We start from the raw sequence: 22,500 nt of genomic DNA on the forward strand, positions 1-22,500 counted from the left end.
CCTAGTAGACCCTCTTAGACCACTTTGTTATATTGACCTTATGGACCACATGGACTCCTTCACCCTTTAAGACCCCGAAGACCATTTTAGACTGTTAAGACCCTTAAAACCTTTAGAACCTTTAGACACTTAAGACCATGTATACCCAATAGACCCTGTTATAACCCTAAGACCCTTTAGAACCTCAGAGCCTATAGACCATGTTAGACCTTTAAGAACCCATAGACCCTTTATACCTGTAACTACTGTTGCCACATACCTTTTAGACCCTTTGGACCTTTATAGACCGCTTAGATCCCTTAACCCTTCAGACTGCTTCGACACTTTCGATCATCTAAGACATTTTCAGACCCTTAAGATTCATTAGACTCTTGAAGGCATTTACATCCTTTTGACTCCTTTGACCCTCAGACCTTTAGACCCTAACTAATATTGGAAAATACCCTTTAGATATTTTGAACCAATTAAGACCATTTTTGGCCCTTTACACCACTTTGACACCTTTGACCTGTACCTGTTAGACCGTTTTTTATGCACACCACCACAAACATCTGAAGAGTCTTCTTGCAATATACAGACTATACTTTTTTCAGCAAGTAATTTGTACATTGGGTCATTTAATTGGTTCTTCAATAATAACCTCAGTGAAGTATATTGTTTATTTGGATATCGCAATTATCGTTCTATGCACTGCGTCTTTCTTGTTTTTCTCTCTGTCTGTCTGCTCGTTTGTTCGTGGTAGTGTAATCTCAAAAAGGTATGGATGGATTCGGATTAAACTTGGTGGACAGCTTTGGTTTGTGACAAAGATAAATTAATTAGATTTTAGTGATGATCGGGATGCGGATACTAGGATTTTTTTATAAGTGACTCTTCACCATTCGGAGATAGGTACAAAAACGGTATATAGCATGATATCTCAAAACGTTGTGGATGAATTCAGATTAAACTTGGTGGACAGCTTTGGTGTGTGACAAGGACAAACGAATTAGATTTTTTTAAGGTCCAGATGCAGAGCTGGCCTATCAGCAGGATACAAAGCGTAAACTATTTTTGATGGTGAAGGTTTGCGCTCTACTGAGTGCCGTTCTCGTTCTATCCGTTTTAATTGCTTCTTTATCCCAGTCTGGTTGCCTTTCCTCCAGGTTTCAAAAACACTTCCAGATCCTGAACTGATCTGTTGCAATGAGTTTTTGTTGCCTCCTTATTATTCCTGTTTCCTTGTTTGGAAACTTGTCTTGCCTTTTGACCTCCTTTTTCCAATTGTTCATTATTTTCTCAGCACTTTACTAAAAGTTTGTGCCATCATACCCTATTTATACAAAACTCTTTTACCCAAGCACAAACTTTCCCTTGTTTTTGCTTTTCTGAGCCTTGTCAAGGTATATCCTGTCCCCCCACCTCTCTTCTGCCACCCGTTTATATCTCATCAATGAGCTGGTTTATTGATGTTCTCTCTCTCTCTCTCTCTCTCTCTCTCTCTCTCTCTCTCTCTCTCTCTCTCTCTCTTTGCTCTCTCTTTGCTCTCTCTTTGCTCTCTCTTTGCTCTCTCTTTGCTCTCTCTTTGCTCTCTCTTTGCTCTCTCTTTGCTCTCTCTTTGCTCTCTCTTTGCTCTCTCTCTTTGCTCTCTCTCTTTGCTCTCTCTCTTTGCTCTCTCTCTTTGCTCTCTCTCTTTGCTCTCTCTCTTTGCTCTCTCTCTTTGCTCTCTCTCTTTGCTCTCTCTCTTTGCTCTCTCTCTTTGCTCTCTCTCTTTGCTCTCTCTCTTTGCTCTCTCTCTTTGCTCTCTCTCTTTGCTCTCTCTCTTTGCTCTCTCTTTGCTCTCTCTTTGCTCTCTCTTTGCTCTCTCTTTGCTCTCTCTTTGCTCTCTCTTTGCTCTCTCTTTGCTCTCTCTTTGCTCTCTCTTTGCTCTCTCTTTGCTCTCTCTTTGCTCTCTCTCTCTCTTTGCTCTCTCATTGCTCTCTCATTGCTCTCCATTTGCTGTGTTGTTTTTAGTATCACACTTGTCACCCATGATTTATTCTGCCTGCTCTGTGAGATCTTATTATGATCTCTTTCTGTATCTGGATAATGTATGGTATTGCCAGAGTAGTGTGGTTAGTGGCAGTGGTTGTAATTGAATATCAAGGCTGCTTTACCACCATACAATGTGCAGTCTGTTCAACAGTAACTGCGTTTTCGTGTTGCTTACTCAAATGCTTTCAAGGTATTTGTCATCAAAGTCATAATGGAAGAACACTGAATACATGCCACGCATTTCTGCTTTTGATTTCATGTTACCACGCGAAGGAATGTGTCTTGTATTTAACTGATCCCACAGAAAACGTCACCACACAATCTCATACACATTTTGCTCTTCCAAGGTGGTGACACCATTAATCTTTTTGGACATTCATTTTGTCCCTAATTGAAGGGATTCAGCTGAAAATAGTGGATTCAGGGAAAACGATGAGGCTCAAGAAAACCGAAACATAAATGCTCATTTCACAACCGGTGGTGTTTGTGGTGCGCTGAGAGCTCAGTTTATGGAAATTTGTTCCGTAATCTGATGATCAGACTATCACTGATAGTGATATCAGATTATCACTGATAAATAATCAGACTATCAGATCACTTCTGGCATGACTTTATGCTGACATTAATCAGGATCTTTTGTATTCGTTACAATATTCTTTTTTCATCCTCTTCATATGTCCTTTCATTCTTTCAATGGGTGATGACAACATTGCAGGTTTTGCCAAAACCGTTAAGAAAGTCTTTAATTTGTTAAACTGGAATAACATTAGTTGTGTATGGGTTTGGTTTTTGTTGTTGTTTTTAAAAATCATTTTGAGCTTTCTTTGGGAACTGAGAATGACTGATTGAAGACATTTATCTAAATTGTGTGGTGAACTCCAGTTGAATGTCAACGTCTAACCAAACAAGTTACAATAATTTGTCATGCCGTTTCCTCCAGTATCATCATATTAATCTAAGTAGATAGCCATTTAAGATATAGCATGATATCTTCATGTATTAAGCAATTTTTATAGAATGGGCTTTTGTAAACAGTGCCTTCAGAAAGTATTCACACGCCTTGACTTTTGTCACATTTTGTTGTGTTGCAGCCTGAATTTAAAATGGATTAAATTAGAATTTTTGTCACTGATCGACACACAATACTCCATAATAACAAAGTGAAAAATGTTTCCAAATTAATGAAAAATGAAAATCTGAAATGTCTTGCGTCAATAAGAATTCAACCCCTTTGCTATGACGCCCAAAATTGAGCTCAGGTGCATCCAATTTCCTTTGATCATCCTTGAGATGTCTCGACAACTTGATCGGAGTCCACCTGTGGCCAATTCAAGTGATTGGACATGATTTAGAAAGAAACACCTTACTATGTAAGCTCCCACAGTTGACAGCACATGTCAGAGCAGAAAATCTACCATGAAGTCCAAGGAATTGTCCATAGAACTTATAGATAGAATTGTGAGAAGGCATAGATCTGGAGAAGGGTAAAAAACAATTTCTAGTGTTGAAAGTTTCCAAAAGCACAGTGAGCTCCATGATTAGAAAATGGAAAGAACATGAAACTACCCAGACTCTTCCTAGAGCTGGCTATCCGACCAAACTGAGCAACCGGGGAAAAACGACATTGGTCAGAGAGGTGACCAAGAACCCACTGACCACTCTGATAGAACTACAGAGTTCCTTGGCTGAGAATTGAGAAACTGCCAGAAGGACAAACAGTCTCTGCAGTACTTCTCAAATCTCGACTTTATGGTAGAGTGTCCAGATGGAAGCCATGCCTGAAAAAAGGCACATGACAAAGACTTATGTTCCAACAGAACAATGACCCCAAGCATACAGCCAAAGCAACACTGGAATGGCTTCAGAACAAGAAAGTGAAAGTCCTTGAGTGGCCCAGCCAAAACTCAGATTTGAATCCCATTTAGAATCAGTGGAAAGACTTGAAGATTTCTGTTCACCGATGTTCCGCATCCAACTTGACAGAGCTTGACCAAATCTGCAAGGAAAAATGGGAGAAAATCCCCAAATCCAGATGTGCAAAGCTGTTGCCACATACCCAATAAGACTTGAAGCTGTACTCACTTCCAAAGGCTCTTCTACAAAGTATTGACTCAGGGGGTTGAATACTTATTGACGCAAGGCATTTCGGCTTTTCATTTTTGATGAATTTGTAAAAATTTCTAAAAACATGTTTTCCCTTTGTTATTATGGGGTATTTTGTGTCGATCGGTGACAAAAAAAATTAAATTTCATCCATTTTAAATTCAGGCTGTAACACAACATAATGTGAAACAGTCAAGGGGTGTGAATACTTTCTGAAGGCACCGTATATTACAAGTTTCATCACACTTTGTATTTGACACACATTATTCATGAATTGCGTTTATGATAAACTTAATGTCCAAAATTGCACCTGTGGGCTGGCAGGATAGCCTATGTGGGTGCCATCCTTCAGATGGACTTCAAACTGGGCGTTCCATCTGTGATGGACGTTAAAGATCCCATTGTGTTCTTCATGAAGAGTAGGCGAGCTATCGCCTGCGTCCTGAACAAATTACAAGTTCCTGTTCTAACCTGCACCGGGTGCCTGCAACATGATACTACCCGCAGCCATGTGCTGCACACAAAATAAGAAGAATTGCACCTGTGTAGTTCTAGCATCTGATGCCATTTTGTATTCATGCTGTTTTCCTCAGCACCACGTTCCAAGACTGTCCCAGCTCCTGCTGCACATGGCTGCCACTGGGCCTATCCAGCACCAGCTGGGCTTACACGGTCCTATCCTGGCTTACCACTGACCATTATGGGGCCATACCTGAGTGGCCAATGGCCTCGTCATTTTACTTGCCTAGGTTTGCCTGGCCTCAACCACAAGGCTACACAGGTAAGCACCTGGCTGAGCAGGTTAGTTTTGTCAGTGGCATCTTTGTCATGTATTTTTATGATGACGGTCGTTATCAAGCAACTGATTGTCGTGTTTGCAGTTACTGGAAGTTAAGTGGGTTGTCTACTATCACATTCACTTTGTTTGCAGAACTCGTAAATTTGCATACATGCCGATGCTTGCTATTCTGCTGTTTTGAGTGGTCATGGTAGTGGTCTTTTTTGGTGGTTTTGTGTTTATCTATGCCCTACTGAACTTATGTTGCATTGTCAAATCACTTCCCGCCTGCTGGATTTGTACCATATAATAAATACATAAACTAGAGAGTTTGTAGAATACATGCTCTGTTAAAGTATATACTTTAAATAAAATAATAAAAAGATTTTAAAGTTCGCTAGAAAAATATTCCAGAAGTGTAGCGCGACCAAAGCAGTCTTATACACCTTATTTAACATGTCCAAGTACTGCAAAACTGGAGGCTCTAAGAAGTAAAAATAAGGTGATTTGTGCTCTACAGTGTTTAAGTGTATTGGTTCACTAAAAAATATTTTCACGAAAAATATAAGTGACCACTATATTCGTTATTGTTGTGTGTCTATCTGTCTGTCTGTCTGTCTGTCTATGTCTGTCTGTCTGTCCCGAGCATTGCTCCGTGGGTTTTGATCCAATCCTGATGAAATTTTGGTGGGAGGTTTATATCATGATCTAGTTGTGTTTTCCTGAAAATGGGCGTGGTCCGCCCATTATGGGCGGAGCCACGCCCAAAAAACGTGTTTTTAGGGGGTAGCCGATTTCAATTTGCATCTTTTCCTCGGAGTTTTGTCAAATCTGACAGGGGTTTCGGTATTTGGTTCACCCAATGGCACCTGCATAGCCCCACGGAGCTCGATTTTTCATTTTCGTCCCAAGGTCAAGGTCACAAGGTCACGAACGTAGAAAATTGCGATTTTGACGTAAAAAAAATTCTTCTCCGAGGGGTTTGTCGAATCTGGCAGGGGTTTCGGTATTTGGTTAGCCCAATGGCACCTGCATAGCCCCACGGAGCTCGGTTTTTCATTTTCGTCCCAAGGTCAAGGCCACAAGGTCACGAACTTAGAAAATTGCGAATTGTGTTTTTAGGGGGTAGCCAGTTTCAATTTGCATCTTCTCCTAGGGTGTTTGTCGAACCTGGCAGGGGTTTCAATATTTGGTTAGCCCAATGGCACCTGCATAGCCCCACGGAGCTCAATTTTTCATTTTCGTCCCACGGTCAAGGTCACAAGGTCACGAACTTAGAAAATTGCGATTTTGACATAAAAATCCATCTTCTCCAAGGGGGTTGTCGAATCTGGCAGGGGTTTCGGTATTTGGTTAGCCCATTGGCACCTGCATAGCCCCATGGAGCTCGATTTTTTTTTTTTTTTTTTTTTTTTTTTCATTTTAGTGTCAAGGTCACAAGGTCATGAACTTAGAAAATTTCGAATTTTGACATAAAAATCAGATGACCACCTAAACTTTGAGAGCTAGGATGACAATATTTTTTTTTGCATAATCTTGAGGTCATTCCCCACCTAAAGTCTTGAAACCATTTTGCTCTATCTCGAACACCTTGCCCGTGGCGCCCCCTTCTAGTTTGTTTTTATGCTGATTTCATCAAAGTATGGATAATCCGAAGAGTGTGAAATGCCATATAGCCTATATGATGTTATATTGTTCCTGGAATGTTCCAGAGGAAGTTTTGCACCAAAGGTCATAATCCTTGACCTTTGACCTTTAATGTTCACAAAGGTCAAATTTTCAAAGTTGTGGGAATCGAACCGGGTTTTCGACCTTCTTTGGCGAACTAACTCCATTAAGCTATAGCACGTATCCTGTTTCCTTATTTTAATGTCCACAACATTGTTTTGGGACCTTTAAAGGTTATGCAAAGGTCAAATTTTTATAGTTGTTGAACGAAACCGGGTTTTCGACATTTTGCAGCTAATACCCTGTTCACTCGTACCACATCATGTTGATCATTTTTATAACTTGGTCAAACATTATCACATTGTCTCATCCTTGACTTCTGAAACAATCTACATCGTCAAATACCGCTCGTGAACCATCGTCGTCTTCAGACTTGTAATTAAATTAAAATTAAAAAAAATCATTTTAAAGGTCATATAAAAAAATTAATTCCAGAAATTTACCGCTGTTTTACCACTATTGATGCAGTGTCTATTCCATAACCATATCTAACACTGCTAGACAGTCAAACCAGACAGGCGGACAGAGTAAAAAAAAAAGAAAGTCTCACTCGTCTCTGCGCATGTGTGATGCTCAGAGACAAGGTCAGAGACAAACTCAGAGTCAAGGTACTGTTAAACTAGAAGTTTGTTTTCCGATTCATGTCCCGATTTGTGTTCAAAATATATCATTCAATTTAAATCAAGTTATTCCTCGATCATAAACTGACGTTTGGGGAGACAGACAGACAGACAGACAGACAGACAGACAGACAGACAGACATGAACAAATTGCTGAACCCCGCTTTTTTCTTCACGTTCTCAAGGTAATGAAAGCAGAAATTGGGGAAATTCAGCAAAGTGATGAAATGTTTGATGCTTTCTTTGAAGCTCTGTTTCCTGTTGAATAACATTAATTTACTTCGACTTGGTAAACTTATTGTAACTGCTTTGCACCATCTCGCAAGCATGGAAGACCAACCAAATGTCACGTTGTCATGTTTTGAGGGTTCTTTTGTATAGACTTCTATGGTTTGGTGGGGAAAAGCAGGAAGGGTGGGGTTGAACGGTGATGGAGGCCCACACATACTCTTGACAGAGCATCAAGGCACTCACGACAAGTTGTGAGCATTCCCCTGGCTGAGAACCAACCCTGGAAGGGTCACCACTCCTTCACAGGGAGCGGAAAATTCCGCTGAGCAGCCATGGGAATTGAACCTACACCAGTGAGGGTAATGCAGCAAGGCTTTGCAGTTGGGGGATTGGTGGGGGTTGGGTGAAGAGGGCTGGTGATAAATTTTATCATGCAAATTTGTTTTTGTTTTTGTTTTTATGATTGTTCTCTTGAATTTCATTTCTTGGAACGAGTGAATCTGTGCAGTAAAATTTTCAACTTGCGGCATCCTTTCTTGTCATACTTGAAGAATGAAAAAAACAGTCAAATTGAAATTATTACTCCTTGTTTATCTTGGTCTTAAGCAAATCTGTGGACCATAAGAAAGCTATTTACATAAATGGATTTACCACGTTGTTGCATCAGGAATATAGCATGTCACACAGGCCTGAAGTTGTGTGGTAGGTTTAATAGCTTCTTTGATCTGCTCTGAAGCAATTCAAGGAATTGTTGTTAGATTTTATAACCACAGTGCAATATTGTCGATACTGTATTTCAAAATATTTTTTGCGTGTCTGTTTAAGAGAAATTGCGAATGAGTGCATGACCACTTGATCGATACTTGGCACCACTGCTGACCACTTGATCGATACTTAAATTGACCATCTATTTTGGCCAATTTATTTGGTACTTTTTAAAATTGCTTTCATCACACACTGACAGTCTCTCCAATGAACCCCCTACAGCAAAACAAATTATTTTTCTTCATTAATTATGCTTTTTTGTCTGTGTTGTTGTGACGTATTGGTGAAAATAGTTCTCCAGATGGAGATTGAGGCCATATTGTGGAGATTTTGTGCCGGTTGTGAAATGTGAAGTGGCCTGATGCCTGTCGGGTGGAATTTTGCAGCTGGTCAATAAATGTCTACTACATTTGTGCATCTTAACTGTCAGTTACAATAACACGATGTGCACTAAGAGTTTTTTTGCCTACAGAGATGTAGGCTCATGAAGAGTTGACGACAGAGGCGTGAGATGCCACACACCAAAATGGAACAGAGGAGAACAGGCAGAGTAATGGTGTAGAATTGGCTAAGGAACGAGCAAACAGACAATATTATAAGTATGGAAGTGTGGACATGACAAGGAAAGCGGGTCGATAAGTAAACAAAGGACATTTAAGCTCGCAGTGTATATGTGTGAAAGAGAACAGGTCGGAAATAGGAAAAAGGATGTCATGAATGATGTCTCGCCATCATAAAGGAGTGGAAGGATTAACATTACTGGAGAGACAAAGGGAAACGATGCCACAGTTGGGAGAAGCATGGTGTGAAAGAGTGGAAGTTACGAGAGGGATTATATTTGGAGGGTTCAACTCGGTGTGGATTGCTGACTGTTGAGTAAGTGGGAATCGTAATGGCCAAATGTCTAAGAGTGCCAGCAGGGCAAGACCAGATATGAGGTGATATAAAACTGCGAGACCAACAACTTGTCTACAATGGGAGGGGGCAGGCCTTGCACCTCAGCCTCCTGACAAGTTACTGCAATTGCTCTCAAGGCCTGGGATTCTCCCACTTACCAGGCCACAAGGTGAGATTGTGGCACCAGCCAAAAGAGAAGAGCCACACTCCATGATACTTGGATGAAAGCCTTGGATGGTGTTATGAGCTTAGTGAAGCCAAGTAATGACTTGGCTCTGCAGAGAATTCCAACATGCCCCCGAGATTTAAAAAAAAAAATGCCCGAAGGAAAATCTTGACTTATTGTAAGTCTAACGAACTCCAAATTACTGCCAGAATTTGATTGCAGAAGTAAATTGGATAGTCGGTGATGTGGCATTTATGTAGAGATGGGGAGACAGACAGACAGACACAGAGAGAGAGAGAGAGAGAGAGAGAGAGAGAGAGAGAGAGAGAGAGAGAGAGAGAGAGAGAGAGAGAGAGAGAGAGAGAGAGAGAGAGAGAGAGAGAGAGAGAGAGAGAGAGAGAGAGAGATATATATATATATATATATATATATATATATATATATATATATATATATATATATATATATATATATATATATAGAAAGATAGACTTGGAGGCATTTGATGATGCATTCTCGTGAGTTGGTCATTGTTTTAATTTTCTTTTTATACAAATCAGTGGATAGGGGTGCATCTGTCATTGCTGTTGGAAGTTTTCTTGCACAAATTGCATTCAACTGCAAAGTGATTTAAAGAGATTTGCAACACACACACACACACACACACACACACACACACACACACACACACACACACACACACACACACACACACACACACACACACACACACACACACACACACACACACACACACACACACACACACACACACACACACACACACACACACACACACACACACACACACACACACACACACACACGTGCAACGTGCAGCCTATGGCTGATGGTTGCAGCATTGGTTAGGGATGCAACTATGCCGCTGATGCAGTGCCCCGATTATCAGTACGCTGGTGCTTATTTCGCTGACCTCGAAAGGACGACAGGTTGAATCAATGCCATTCATTGTTAATTCAGCGGCAAACGGGACTCAAACTCAGGACCCTAGGATCATTAGTCAGCCACCCTCACTGTTAAGCCAACACCCGGCTTAGTTTTGCAAAGAAGCAGATGGATCATTTTAATGCCTTGTTCAAATTGCATTTAGAGCATCCTCACTGACCACTGTTGCACCAACTTCCATCCCTTCCTCCCCTAATCCATACGTTCAATGTGGATGTGGAGATGCATTGAACCTGGCTAAAAAGACGAGAAATTATCATCCACCTATGCTCTATAGCACTGTATGTCGTCATCATCTTTCCAGCTATATTATCAACCAACCTTACGACTTTGTTCTCACCCATTATTCTTGATTCACCATTGTCGTTTTTACATTTAATCTATATTTACAGTTAATTCTACTATCAACCATCATATAATCCAAAGTACTTAAGAGGCAAAACTGAAATCTCTCCAAAATCTAGAAACGTTTTGTTCGTTAAGTGCTTTGCATTGGCACTCTTTTTATTGATTGGAAGGACATAAGACGTCGTGAGGTGATGTGACCAAGAAGGATCTGCAGAAGAGTGGTGAAATAGTCAAATGCACATGCTTTGACAATTAGTGCATTGATTACCGAATCAGGACCAGTTGTTGATAACCTGTCAATATAGTTCAGATATTTCTCCACCTTTGCATGTGAGAAGCTCACTTGCTCCAATGCTTTATGTTGTAAGTGGCGGCATATTTGGGACGTGGAGAGAATGAATGGGAACCTTCATGTTTTCGACAAATATATCATTCAGGTATTCCACCTGAGCCCGAGGTATGTCAATTGTGACAACGTTGTGTGTAAGGACTGATGAAGAGCGTGTCGTTAAGACAGTTTTTTGTTGTTGTTTTTTATACCAATTTTCACCAGGATTTGGAGAAAGGACTGAAAGGTCTGATCTCAAGTGAGCCTTTTGTTGGGTTATTTTGCTTCTAAGGAGGGATACACACATATTGTCGGCATTTTAAAGTGTCTGCCAGTTCCTACTGTTGGGATTGGCATTTCAAGCAGATTAGGCAACTTGCTTTCCAGCTATTGTATCACCCCAAGCTTCTGAATGCCATAGATGAGATGTTGCAGAACAAAGAGGGAGTTATGAGGAAATTCATTTGTGTATGAGGGAGAGTAGGTACTTGTCTAATGGGTTCTGTACACTGTCAATATATATATATATATATATATATATATATATATATATATATATATATATATATATATATATATATATATATATATATATATATATCTGTTGCTGAGGAAATGGAATGTTTACTTGTTTTATTTAAACAAGTGATTTTTAAACAAGAGCAGATTTGTTTGACAGGGAAGGATGGGAAGCAAGAGTGAGGGGTTGAGGACGCAATATGTGGCAGCAAACACAGAATTGAGGCATTTATGAGAATACAGAGAAAATAATTAAAAATTGGGTCAAAATGTGAAAGGGCAAAGTCATGTTGACTATACATAGTCCTCTTTCACCCTGCCGCAGCGCGTCAAGTATAAGATACCGTTGCTTTTTTGTTTTTTTTATCGCCTCCATGTATCTTTCTTTCTTTCTTTCTTTTTTATAAACAATGTAAAGGCTCGCATAAGAGCTAACACACAGAACATATAACAAGAGGAGCAGGAGACAAGAGGGACGGGAGAGGTAAGCACAAAACAATGGGGAATAGACACATGAGGAGATCTGGGGAAGGGAGAAGGATGGGGCGGGGAACACTGGGTAAACAAGATGGACACTACAGGGACTTTCAGGAAGGAAAGCAGAGAATATGAAGGAGGTGAGTTTGAGGTGGATTAACGGGGGAAGAAAAGATCGTGGTTTTGGATGGGGGAAGATAAGAGATGGTGGTGAATAGCTGTTTTGAAGACTTGGAAGGAAGAGTGTGATTGAAGAGTGTGTGGGGGTTTGTTCCAAAGGTAGTAAAAAGGAGGAATGAAAGAATGAAGGTTAGCAGTGATTCTTGATTTTGGTAGTTTTACCAAAATCAAGAATCACTGCTCACCTTCATTCTTTCATTTCTCTTTTTTTTTTTTTACCACAAGCAAAGGTACGTGATGTTGCCAGACAATGCCGGGTTCCTCCTCCTATCACTTCCCCTACCTCCGGACTTCCACCCCACCCCTTCCCTTCCCGACTCCCACCTCCTCTCACCCCATCCGCCTCTCTCCGGACTCCCATCCACCCCTTCGTCTCCCTCATCCCACCCCACCCACTCCTCCAGACTCCCACCCCTTCCTCCACAACAGGTGGTGAGTTGTGTGTTCATACATTATGAACTGTGAGAAAATGACTGTTTAAAACCCCTCTTAAGGTTTATCATGGTAAATAATGTGATCCTATAAAGTTTTGGTGTGATGAACCAGGGGAGCTCAGAGGAGTCGGCAGCAATTGCCAAGCAGCTTGGAGAGCGCTTGCCAAGTGGCTTAAGCACTCACGGAAGCACTGCAATGGAATGGCTGGCTTGGCACGCGATTCGCGATGTGCAGTTCAAAGCGAAGATCAGGCATTCGATGATGAGCACTTTATCATGCAGCAGGTCCGCCCTGAAAGCGGGTTTCTGAAACGCCGTTTCACTCTTGTGCGGTTGAATTATTGCAGTAAAATTTGCCAATCGCGGCATGGGTCCCTTGATTTATCGTAGTCTGGTGCAGAGGAGTACACAACCCCACATCTCCATCTCACCTCAGAGCTCCCACACTACCCGCCATCACAGACTCAGTTTATCTTTCCAAACCATGCCACACGGACTATTATCACATAATATTACGTGATTGTGGTTTGATATCACCTGCTGTAGCTTATCACATGATATTATGTGAATTTAGTTTGATATCGACTGATATAGTTTTTATCACGTGATATTGCGTGATTTAGTTTGATATCGCCTGATATAGTTTTATCACGTGATATTACGTGATTTAGTTTGATATCACCTGATATCATTTGGTATCATGTGATATTGCATGATTTCGTTTCATATCGCCTGATATAGTTTTTATCACGTGATTTTGCGTGATTTAGTTTCATATCACCTGATATCGGTATCATGTGATATTGCATGATTTAGTTTGATATCGCCTGATATAGTTTTTATCACGTGATATTATGTGATTTAGTTTGATATCACCTGATATCATTTGTTATCACATGATATTGCATGATTTCGTTTCATACCGCCTGATATAGTTATCATGTGATATTACGTGATTTTGTTTGATATCGCTTGATATAGTTTTTATCACGTGATATTGCGTGATTTAGTTTGATATCGCCTAATATAGTTTTTATCACGTGATATTACATGATTTAGTTTGATATCGCCTGATATAATTTGTTATCACGTGATATTGCATGATTTTGTTTCAGATCACCTGATATAGTTATCATGTGATATTACGTGATTTTGTTTGATATCACCTGATATAGTTTTTATCATGTGATTTTGCGTGATTTAGTTTCATATCGTCTGATATAGTTATCAAGTGATATTGCATGATTTAGTTTCATATTGCCTGATATTATCACGTGATATTACGTGATTTAGTTTGATATTGTCTGATATCATTTGTTGTCTCGTGATATTGCATGATTTAGTTTCATACCGCCTGATATAGTTATCACGTGATATTGCGTGATTTAGTTGGATATCGCCTGATATAGTTTTTATCACGTGATATCATTTGATTTCGTTTGATATCGCCTGTTATCATTTGTTATCACGTGATTTTGCGTGATTTAGTTTCATATCGCCTGATATAGTTATCACGTGACATTGCATGATTTAGTTTCATATCGCCTGATATAGTTATCACGTGATATTGCGTGATTTAGTTGGATATCGCCTGATATAGTTTTTATCATGTGATATTATGTGATTTAGTTTGATATCGCCTGTTATCATTTGTTATCACGTGATTTTGCGTGATTTAGTTTCATATCACCTGATATAGTTATCACGTGATTTTGCGTGATTTAGTTTCATATCGCCTGATATAGTTATCACGTGATATTGCATGATTTAGTTTCATATCGCCTGATATAGTTTTATCACGTGATATTACGTGATTTCGTTTGATATCGCCTGATATCATTTGTTATCACGTGATATTGCAAGATTTAGTTTCCTATCGCCTGATATAGTTTTTATCACGTGATTTTGCGTGATTTAGTTTCATATCGCCTGATATAGTTATCACGTGATATTGCATGATTTAGTTTGATATCGCATGATATATTTTTTATCACGTGATATTATGTGATTTAGTTTGATATCGACTGATATCGTTTTTATCACGTGATATTACGGGATTTCGTTTCATATCGCCTGGTATCATTTGTTGTTACGTGATATTGCATGATTTTGTTTCATGTCGCCTGATATAGTTTTTATCACGTGATTTTGCGTGATTTAGTTTCATATCGCCTGATATAGTTATCACGTGATATTGCGTGATTTAGTTGGATATCGCCTGATATAGTTTTTATCACGTGATATTATGTGATTTAGTTTGATATCGCCTGTTATCATTTGTTATCACGTGATTTTGCATGATTTCGTTTCATATCGCCTGCTATAGTTATCACGTGATATTGCGTGATTTAGTTGGATATCGCCTGATATAGTTTTTATCACGTGATATTACGTGATTTAGTTTGATATCGCCTGTTATCATTTGTTATCATGTGCTTTTGCGTGATTTAGTTTCATATTGCCTGATATAGTTATCACGTGATATTGCATGATTTAGTTTCATATCACCTGATATTGTTATCCCGTGATGTTACGTGATTTAGTTTGATATCGCCTGATATAGTTTTATCACATGATATTGCGTGATTTAGTTTGATATCGCCTGATATAGTTTTTATCACGTGATATTACATGATTTTGTTTGATATCGCCTGATATCATTTGTTATCACGTGATATTGCATGATTTCGTTTCCTATCGCCTGATATAGTTTTTATCACGTGATTTTGTGTGATTTGGTTTCATATCGCCTGATATAGTTATCACGTGATATTGCATGATTTAGTTTGATGTCGCCTGATATAGTTTTTATCACCTGATATTATGTGATTTAGTTTGATATCGACTGATATAGTTTTTATCATGTGATATTGCGTGATTTTGTTTGATATCACTTGATATAGTTTTATCACGTGATATTACGTGATTTGGCTTGATATCGCCTGATATCATTTGTTATTACGTGATATTGCATGATTTCGTTTCATATCGCCTGATAGTGTTAGCACGTGATAGTGCATGATTTAGTTTCATATCGCTTGATATTATCACGTGATATTACGTGATTTAATTTGATATCGTCTGATATCATTTGTTGCCACGTGATATTGCATGATTTAGTTTCATATCGCCTGATATAGTTTTTATCACGTGATTTTGCGTGATTTAGTTTCATATCGCCTGATATAGTTATCACGTGATAGTGCATGATTTAGTTTCATATCGCCTGATATTGTTATCATGTGATATTACGTGATTTCGTTTGATATCGCCTGATATCGTTTTTATCACGTGATTTTGCGTGATTTAGTTTGGTATCGCCTGATATTGTTATCATGTGATATTACGTGATTTAGTTTCATATCGCCTGATATCATTTGTTGTCACGTGATATTGCATGATTTAGTTTCATATCGCCTGATATAGTTATCACGTGATATGTGATTTTGTTTGATATCGCCTAATATAGTTTTTATCACGTGATTTTGTGTGATGTAGTTTGATATCGGCTGATATTGTTATCACGTGATATTACGTGATTTAGTTTCATATCGCCTGATATTATCACGTGATTTAGTTTGATATCGCCTGATATCATTTGTTGTCACGTGATTTTGCATGATTTAGTTTCATATCGCCTGATATAGTTATCACATGATATTGCATGATTTAGTTTCATATCACTTGGTATTATTATCATGTGATATTACGTGATTTCGTTTGATATCACCTGATATAGTTTTTATCACGTGATTTTGCGTGATTCAGTTTGATATCGCCTGATATTGTTATCACGTGGTATTACGTGATTTAGTTTGATATCGCCTGATATTGTTTGTTATCACGTGATATTGTATGATTTCGTTTCATTTCACCTGAAATCGTTATCATGTGATTTAGTTTGATATCGCCTGTTTTTTTGCGTGCTTTTTCATATCGCCTTTCCGAGATATCGCCACGTATCATGGGAATTTTATCACGTGATATTGCGTGATTTAGTTTCCTATCACCTGATATCGTTTGTTATCACGTGATATTGCGTGATTTAGTTTTCGCTCATCTTTTAATTACATTGTGGGGTGTTCGTGACAGTAAATAGGTTATGAAGAAGAAGAACACGTGGGGTTTTAGTCAAATATGGGAAATTAAACTTTATGAAATGTTATAAAAAGCTTTTAAAGTAAGAAGCAAATTTATTCAATGATGACGAATGTCGGTTCAATTGAGAGGTAATGTGAAAGGAAAAAATAAGATGCAGAATGAGCTTGTGATTTTTTTTTTGAGTGATAATATTTGTTTGTTTTGAAGCGAGGAGGGGAAAATAAGATAAAGATGAGGAGCGTGAAAGAGAACACTTGGGATAAAGCAGAATGAGGCACATATCTTGATAAGTTTTCACTAGTCTTCATGGATAGGTGCTTAAAAATGAAGCAGGAGATGGACGCTGTAATAGCACCTTATACAGAGGTCTATATAAAGACATGCAGAACAAGGCAAAACAGACAAAGATCACCTCCATCTTCACAAAGTCTGATGACCCTGACGACCCGAAGCCAGGGACGTCAACATCATCTCCCTGCTCACCAAACTCTCTTCCTATGGTATCGAAGGCTATCTCCACTCATGGCTCGCAAACTTCCTCTCCTGTTGCAGTCAACGTGTGGCCCTAAATGGAGTTCTATCATCCCCTCTTCCTGCCAAGGCTGGAGTTCTTCAATGTAGCGTTCTGGGCCCTGTTCTTATTCTGGTTTTCATCAATGATCTCTCCGACTCTCTGGCAAATCCTCTATATCTCTTTGCTGATGACCCCACCCTCTGCCGTACCATCTGTCATCCCTCAGACCGGCATGCAGCAGCTTCTTCGCTCACTGCAGATCTGGGTAAAATCACAAACTGGTCCAACAGGTGGAACATGTCTTTCAATTTGGACAAATCTCACACTCTCACTATGTCTCTCCGAAAGGACCGTATAGAACCCCCCCCCTCCACGCTCCCCCCCCATCCACTTTCTCAACAATCCTCTGGAAGAAGTCCTTTCTTTCAAGCTTCTGGGTCTCACTATCTGCCATGACCTTTCCTGGGAAAGCCACATTTCAAACCTGACCTCCGAAGCCAATCGCCGACTGGGAATCCTCCATCGTGCAAAGTCCTTCCTCGGCCCACCTGAGCTCCTGACAAGTTTCAAATAAGATAAGCTGTGGATAAGTCACTCTGTAGTAATGATGGCAGCTGTAAAACAACATCCTGCTCAGCTTCAGAAATTAGCACTACCAGGAAATCAGACTTGTTGCCTTTGCACATTACAAACCCCTGTGCTAAGCATGGATCAACCTCAAACAGGGATGAAGGATAGTCTGTCCACTCATGGGAAAATGCATTCTGTCTTGTGACTGGGTCGGCATCTCGATAGAAGCACAGTACACGTGTACCTGCAGTCTCATCTTGATAGATCCTGATGAAACTCTGTTTCCTTGATGGTTTTGTTTTCTTCTGTGAGGAGAAAGTTACCAGCTTCAGTGGTTCAATCTTACTAGAGCCCACCTGTTCTGCTTTTATAATGGCTTCCATGCTCTTAGCTTGAGCAAGGACCAAGTCTTTTGAAGCAGCCTTCTCGCCAGTTGCTATATTGAACAGATCCACTCGGTTGTTACACTGGAATGGGTTTATCATCTGCTGGCATATCACTTTCTTGATCTCCTCAACATGTATATGTTCGTCTGTTGCCTGCTTATGTGTTTCTCCATGATGAGGAGATTCCTGTTGGCTCAGATTAGCCATAGACTTTATGTTCTCTGATACAGCTGTGAGAACTGTGGCAACAAGGATAAGTTGCCTTTCACCCTTTGAATCACGTTCTGTTTTGCAAATGAAGCAATGTGACTTCAGGCAAACTAGTGAAGATCTGTTGGGTTTTACTGATGTGTTTGTGTTCTGGATTTCTGGGTCATTGTTACGTTTGACTCATTTGGTCTCCAGCATTTCCAGGTCCCTCTTGTGTTTGTATCTGCTCCTGCATGACCTGCGACACTTTGGTGCTCTCTCAAAAACTGCATCTATATCTTGAATACTGTGCTGCAGTCTATCATAAACATCATCATGACGTAACTGCAAGGCATTCACAAAAGAATATATACCTCTTTTGGTAAGGTTGTTTAGATCATCATCAGAAATTGTTTGGCATATAATGCATAACCTAATGTCAGTTTCATGGGAAACTCTTCTCTTGGGTACTACAAAATAAAAATGATCCATGATTTTTCAGTTCTATAGAACTACGTGTTAACTATACTACTGTACTACTGCCATTACCGCAAGTTAGTGAATGTCGCGCTACCACCAAGGAATTGCAGACTAGCATTATGGATTATCAGCATGTTGTCATTGGAACGCACCTGTAAAAAAAGAAATGCACAAAAATTAACCAGTTGTTCAAGAAACAGTTAAGAAACCTAGAGATTTACATGTATGTCATCATTGTTGTTATTAGTCCACTAGCAGTTATATTATTCTTATTATTATTGTTATTATTTATAATTATTACTACTAAAATATTTGTTCATCTAAGTTTGCAACCATTAGTGATGGATATGATCCGGTTATAGAGGTCACACCCGACCTGCATCCAGTAAACCTTAACCGAACTGTGTTCAATCGAGCAAGGGGATTTTGGGGGTAGGGGTAACTTTGGTTGACAAAAACGTTAATTTTCTCTTTAAAATTGATAGAACTCAATCAAATTTGCTGTTTTAATTAGCCATGGATACCATGTTCAAATCACATTAAGAAAAATTAGTATTCTAATGCAGTCTCTGCCTATGATAAGAAAAGTTTGAAAGCCCATCTTCAAAAACCATTATTTTTAAGGCATTTTTAGCAAAATTATGTACTTTTACGAGGTTTACTTCCACGAAGGCAATTTTTTTTTGGTCATTTTACAATGCACCGAATGAATTCTTATATTTAGTTCACATATATTTTAAATGAATGTGATTTTTAATTTTTTTTTGAATTTTTATTGACAATTGCTGTTTTATCAAATTTTTCAAATATTCCTTAAACAAAAACGTCAGCCAAAATTTTTCGCAAGAGCTTATGAATTGCCAACATTGGTTTTCATGAACTGGAAACGTATATCTAAACATCATGGGGGTGTAAAATTTCATAGCAGAGACTGTAAGGTCCAACCCTAAAACAGCCTCGAACAGAGCTTGGCTCCCCAACTAAAAGCTTTCGTCTACAGCCTGATAGAGTACTGCTTTCCCCTCTGGGCTGGTGCTTCTGCCTCCCACCTTTCTCGGTTTCACGCTGTGGAAACCAAGGCATTTCGAATCATTGGCATCTCCTGCAATGAGGCTGAGTCTTTGGGTCTCTCAGTCTCTCACCGCAGGCTGGCTGGTGGCCTTTCTGTCTTCAAGCGTCTCCTCTCCAGCCTCGCCCCCCTGCTCTCTCTGCGATTTGTCCCCACCACATTTCCGCAGGGCGGTCAAGGTCCGCCAACAACCCCCTTCTGGTAAAACTACCAAAATCACGAATCACTGCTCACCTTCACTCTTTCATTCCTCTTTTTCCCCGTATTTGGAATAAACTCCCTCACTCTGTTCAATCCCATTCTTCCCTCCAGACATTCAAAACAGCTGTTCACCACCACCTCTTATCATCCCCCATCCAAATCCTCGATCTTTTCTACCCCGATAATCCACCCAAACCCACCTCCTTCAAATTCCTTGCTTTCCTTCCTGAAAGTCCCTGTAATGTCCATCTTGTATTCCCCATGTTCCCCACCCCATCCCTCTCCCTTCCACAGATCTCCTAATGTCTCTGTTCCCCACTGTTTTGTCCTTCCCACTCCCGCCCCTCTTGTCTCATGCCCCCCTTGCTATGCGTTGTGTGTTAGCTCTCACACGAGCCTCAACAAGGTATACAAAATAAAATAAAATCTGAATAACCTCCGACACTCATCATCATCATCATCATCATCATCATTTTTAAGTGTTTTTCATTTTTATGAGTGAGCTCACCTGGAACGTAGTTCTGGGAAGCTTATGGGATGACACGTTGTCCGTCCGGCCATCCACAAACATTTGCAACTTCTTCTCTGAAAATACACATGCACTTCTGATGAAACTTGACCACAACCTTCAGCACCCGTGATGTACCAAAATTTATTTGTGACATTAAAAAAAAATCAGGGTCTAAGAGGATCTCCAGGGGGCTGCCCCAAAATATGTATTTACTCTCTTCTCCAAAAACACAGACAATTTTGATGCAACTTGTCCACAACCTGCATCACCTGTTATGTACCAACGTTTGTTCACGACATTAAAAAAAATCCATCGAGATATTTACTTTCCTCTCCGTTACATATTCTGTGGGTTATCCACACCTACCAGTGATTCCCTGGTTTTCTTATTTCGCACCCAGGACCAATAGTTTTTATCTTTGTTTGATATCGACTTTTTCATAGTCGATCCACAGTTTCCCCCCCCCCTATTTTTTGGCAAAAAAGTCGATAAACTTTGGAGTTGGTTCCCCTAAACCCTATTTTCCCCATTAGGTCTTAAATTTAACATTGTGATTTTGCCCAATGCGGGGTTTTTCAAGAAAATAACCCCCCACGAACGGGGAGTGTCTGCTGCAATTATTTTTTTTATTGTAGTCGATGATGTTTCACTCTTGGTACATTTCCTAATCTTTTCTTCACTCAATATAATTCTCCGAACAGGAGAAAAATTTAAGTTTAATGCTTTGGCAATTGATAAATATGGAGAATGAGGGACAACAGCATTGCTTCTTTAAAGTAAATACATAAATACGCTGACTTATAAAAATCGTTAATTGACACTTTCATATTTCCCTCCAGATTTCGACAGATCCAATCGTCAAATCTGAAATCACATTTTGATTACATACTTTAATTAGTCCATGAGAGGTCATCGTGGAAAATCATCAAGGCTTTTTGAGTAGACCAGAAAAAACCAGAGTTGGTGTCAAAGCCACCCAATTTATACATTTATTGTTTATGTTTATACATTTATACTGTTATGTTTATACATTTATACTGTTATACATTTATACCAACCTGTTTATACATTTATCATTTTTAAAAGACGAGTCTAATAATTAATATTTTTTATAAAGCATTGCAGTGAAGTATAATTATAAAGCAATATATGTATTTGTATATTGTATTCAGTAACAAGAGCGCAAGTGAGCACAATATACGCCCTAACAAGAAGGTATATACAGAATTGTACTACTACATGGAAAACAGCATCCTCGTTGCCATGGCAACCACTTTAGATGACGAACGTATGTCATGACACACTGTCTCCACTGTCTGTACCTATGTACCAAATATGAAACGTGAAAGTTGAAAACTTTGGGAGTTAGAGTGCGGACAGGAACGGATGGAAAACAGCATCCCGGTTGCCATGGCAACCACTTTAGATGACGAACGTATGTCGCGACACACCGTCTCCACAATCTGTACCAATGTACCAAATATGAAACGTGAAAGTTGAAAACTTTGGGAGTTAGAGTGCGGACAGGAACAGATGGAAAAAAGCATCCTGGTTGCCATGACAACCACTTTAGATGACGAACGTATGTCGCGACACACCGTCTCCACAGTCTGTACCTATGTACCAAATATGAAGCATGAAAGTTGAAAACTTTGGGAGTTAGAGTGGGGACAGGAATGGACGGAAACAGCATCCTGGTTGCCATGGCAACCACTTTAGATGACGAATGAATGTTGCAACACACCGTCTCCACAGTCTGTACCTATGTACCAAATATGAAACGTGAAAGTTGAAAACTTTGGGAGTTAGAGTGCGGACAGGAACGGTTGGAAAACAGCATCCCGGTTGCCATGGCAACCACTTTAGTTGACGAAGGTATGTCATGACACAACGGCTCCACAGTCTGTACCTATGTACCAAACATGC

At 39.6% G+C, this 22,500-nt stretch overlaps 2 protein-coding genes across 12 annotated transcripts in view; one reads left to right on the forward strand and one right to left on the reverse strand.

Moving 5' to 3' along the window:
- Nucleotides 1-22,500, forward strand: part of LOC147021880 (protein FAM117A-like) — a 269,319-nt gene that overhangs the window by 88,415 nt on the left and 158,404 nt on the right. For all 7 annotated transcript variants that reach the window (XM_085892291.1, XM_085892296.1, XM_085892293.1 and 4 more), the window contains one exon: nucleotides 4,710-4,897. In XM_085892291.1, the coding sequence (XP_085748417.1) occupies nucleotides 4,710-4,897 (188 nt within the window). The remainder of the gene's footprint in view (nucleotides 1-4,709; nucleotides 4,898-22,500) is intronic.
- Nucleotides 1-22,500, reverse strand: part of LOC147021881 (uncharacterized) — a 158,361-nt gene that overhangs the window by 85,572 nt on the left and 50,289 nt on the right. For 3 of the 5 annotated variants that reach the window (XR_015060978.1, XM_085892307.1, XM_085892308.1), the window contains exon 2: nucleotides 20,572-20,648. Coding sequence is in view for 2 of the 5 variants with exons in the window: in XM_085892307.1 (XP_085748433.1) it covers nucleotides 20,572-20,648 (77 nt within the window). In the remaining 3 variants the exon portion in view is untranslated. Of the gene's footprint in view, nucleotides 1-18,862; nucleotides 18,946-20,571; nucleotides 20,649-22,500 lie in introns of all 5 variants that reach the window. The other 2 variants (XR_015060980.1, XR_015060979.1) reach the window with 1 other exon arrangement.

Source organism: Eptatretus burgeri, chromosome 8, assembly GCF_056783735.1.
Source record: "Eptatretus burgeri isolate ZD-2024b chromosome 8, Ebu_testis_v1, whole genome shotgun sequence".
NCBI classification, from domain to species: domain Eukaryota; kingdom Metazoa; phylum Chordata; class Myxini; order Myxiniformes; family Myxinidae; genus Eptatretus; species Eptatretus burgeri.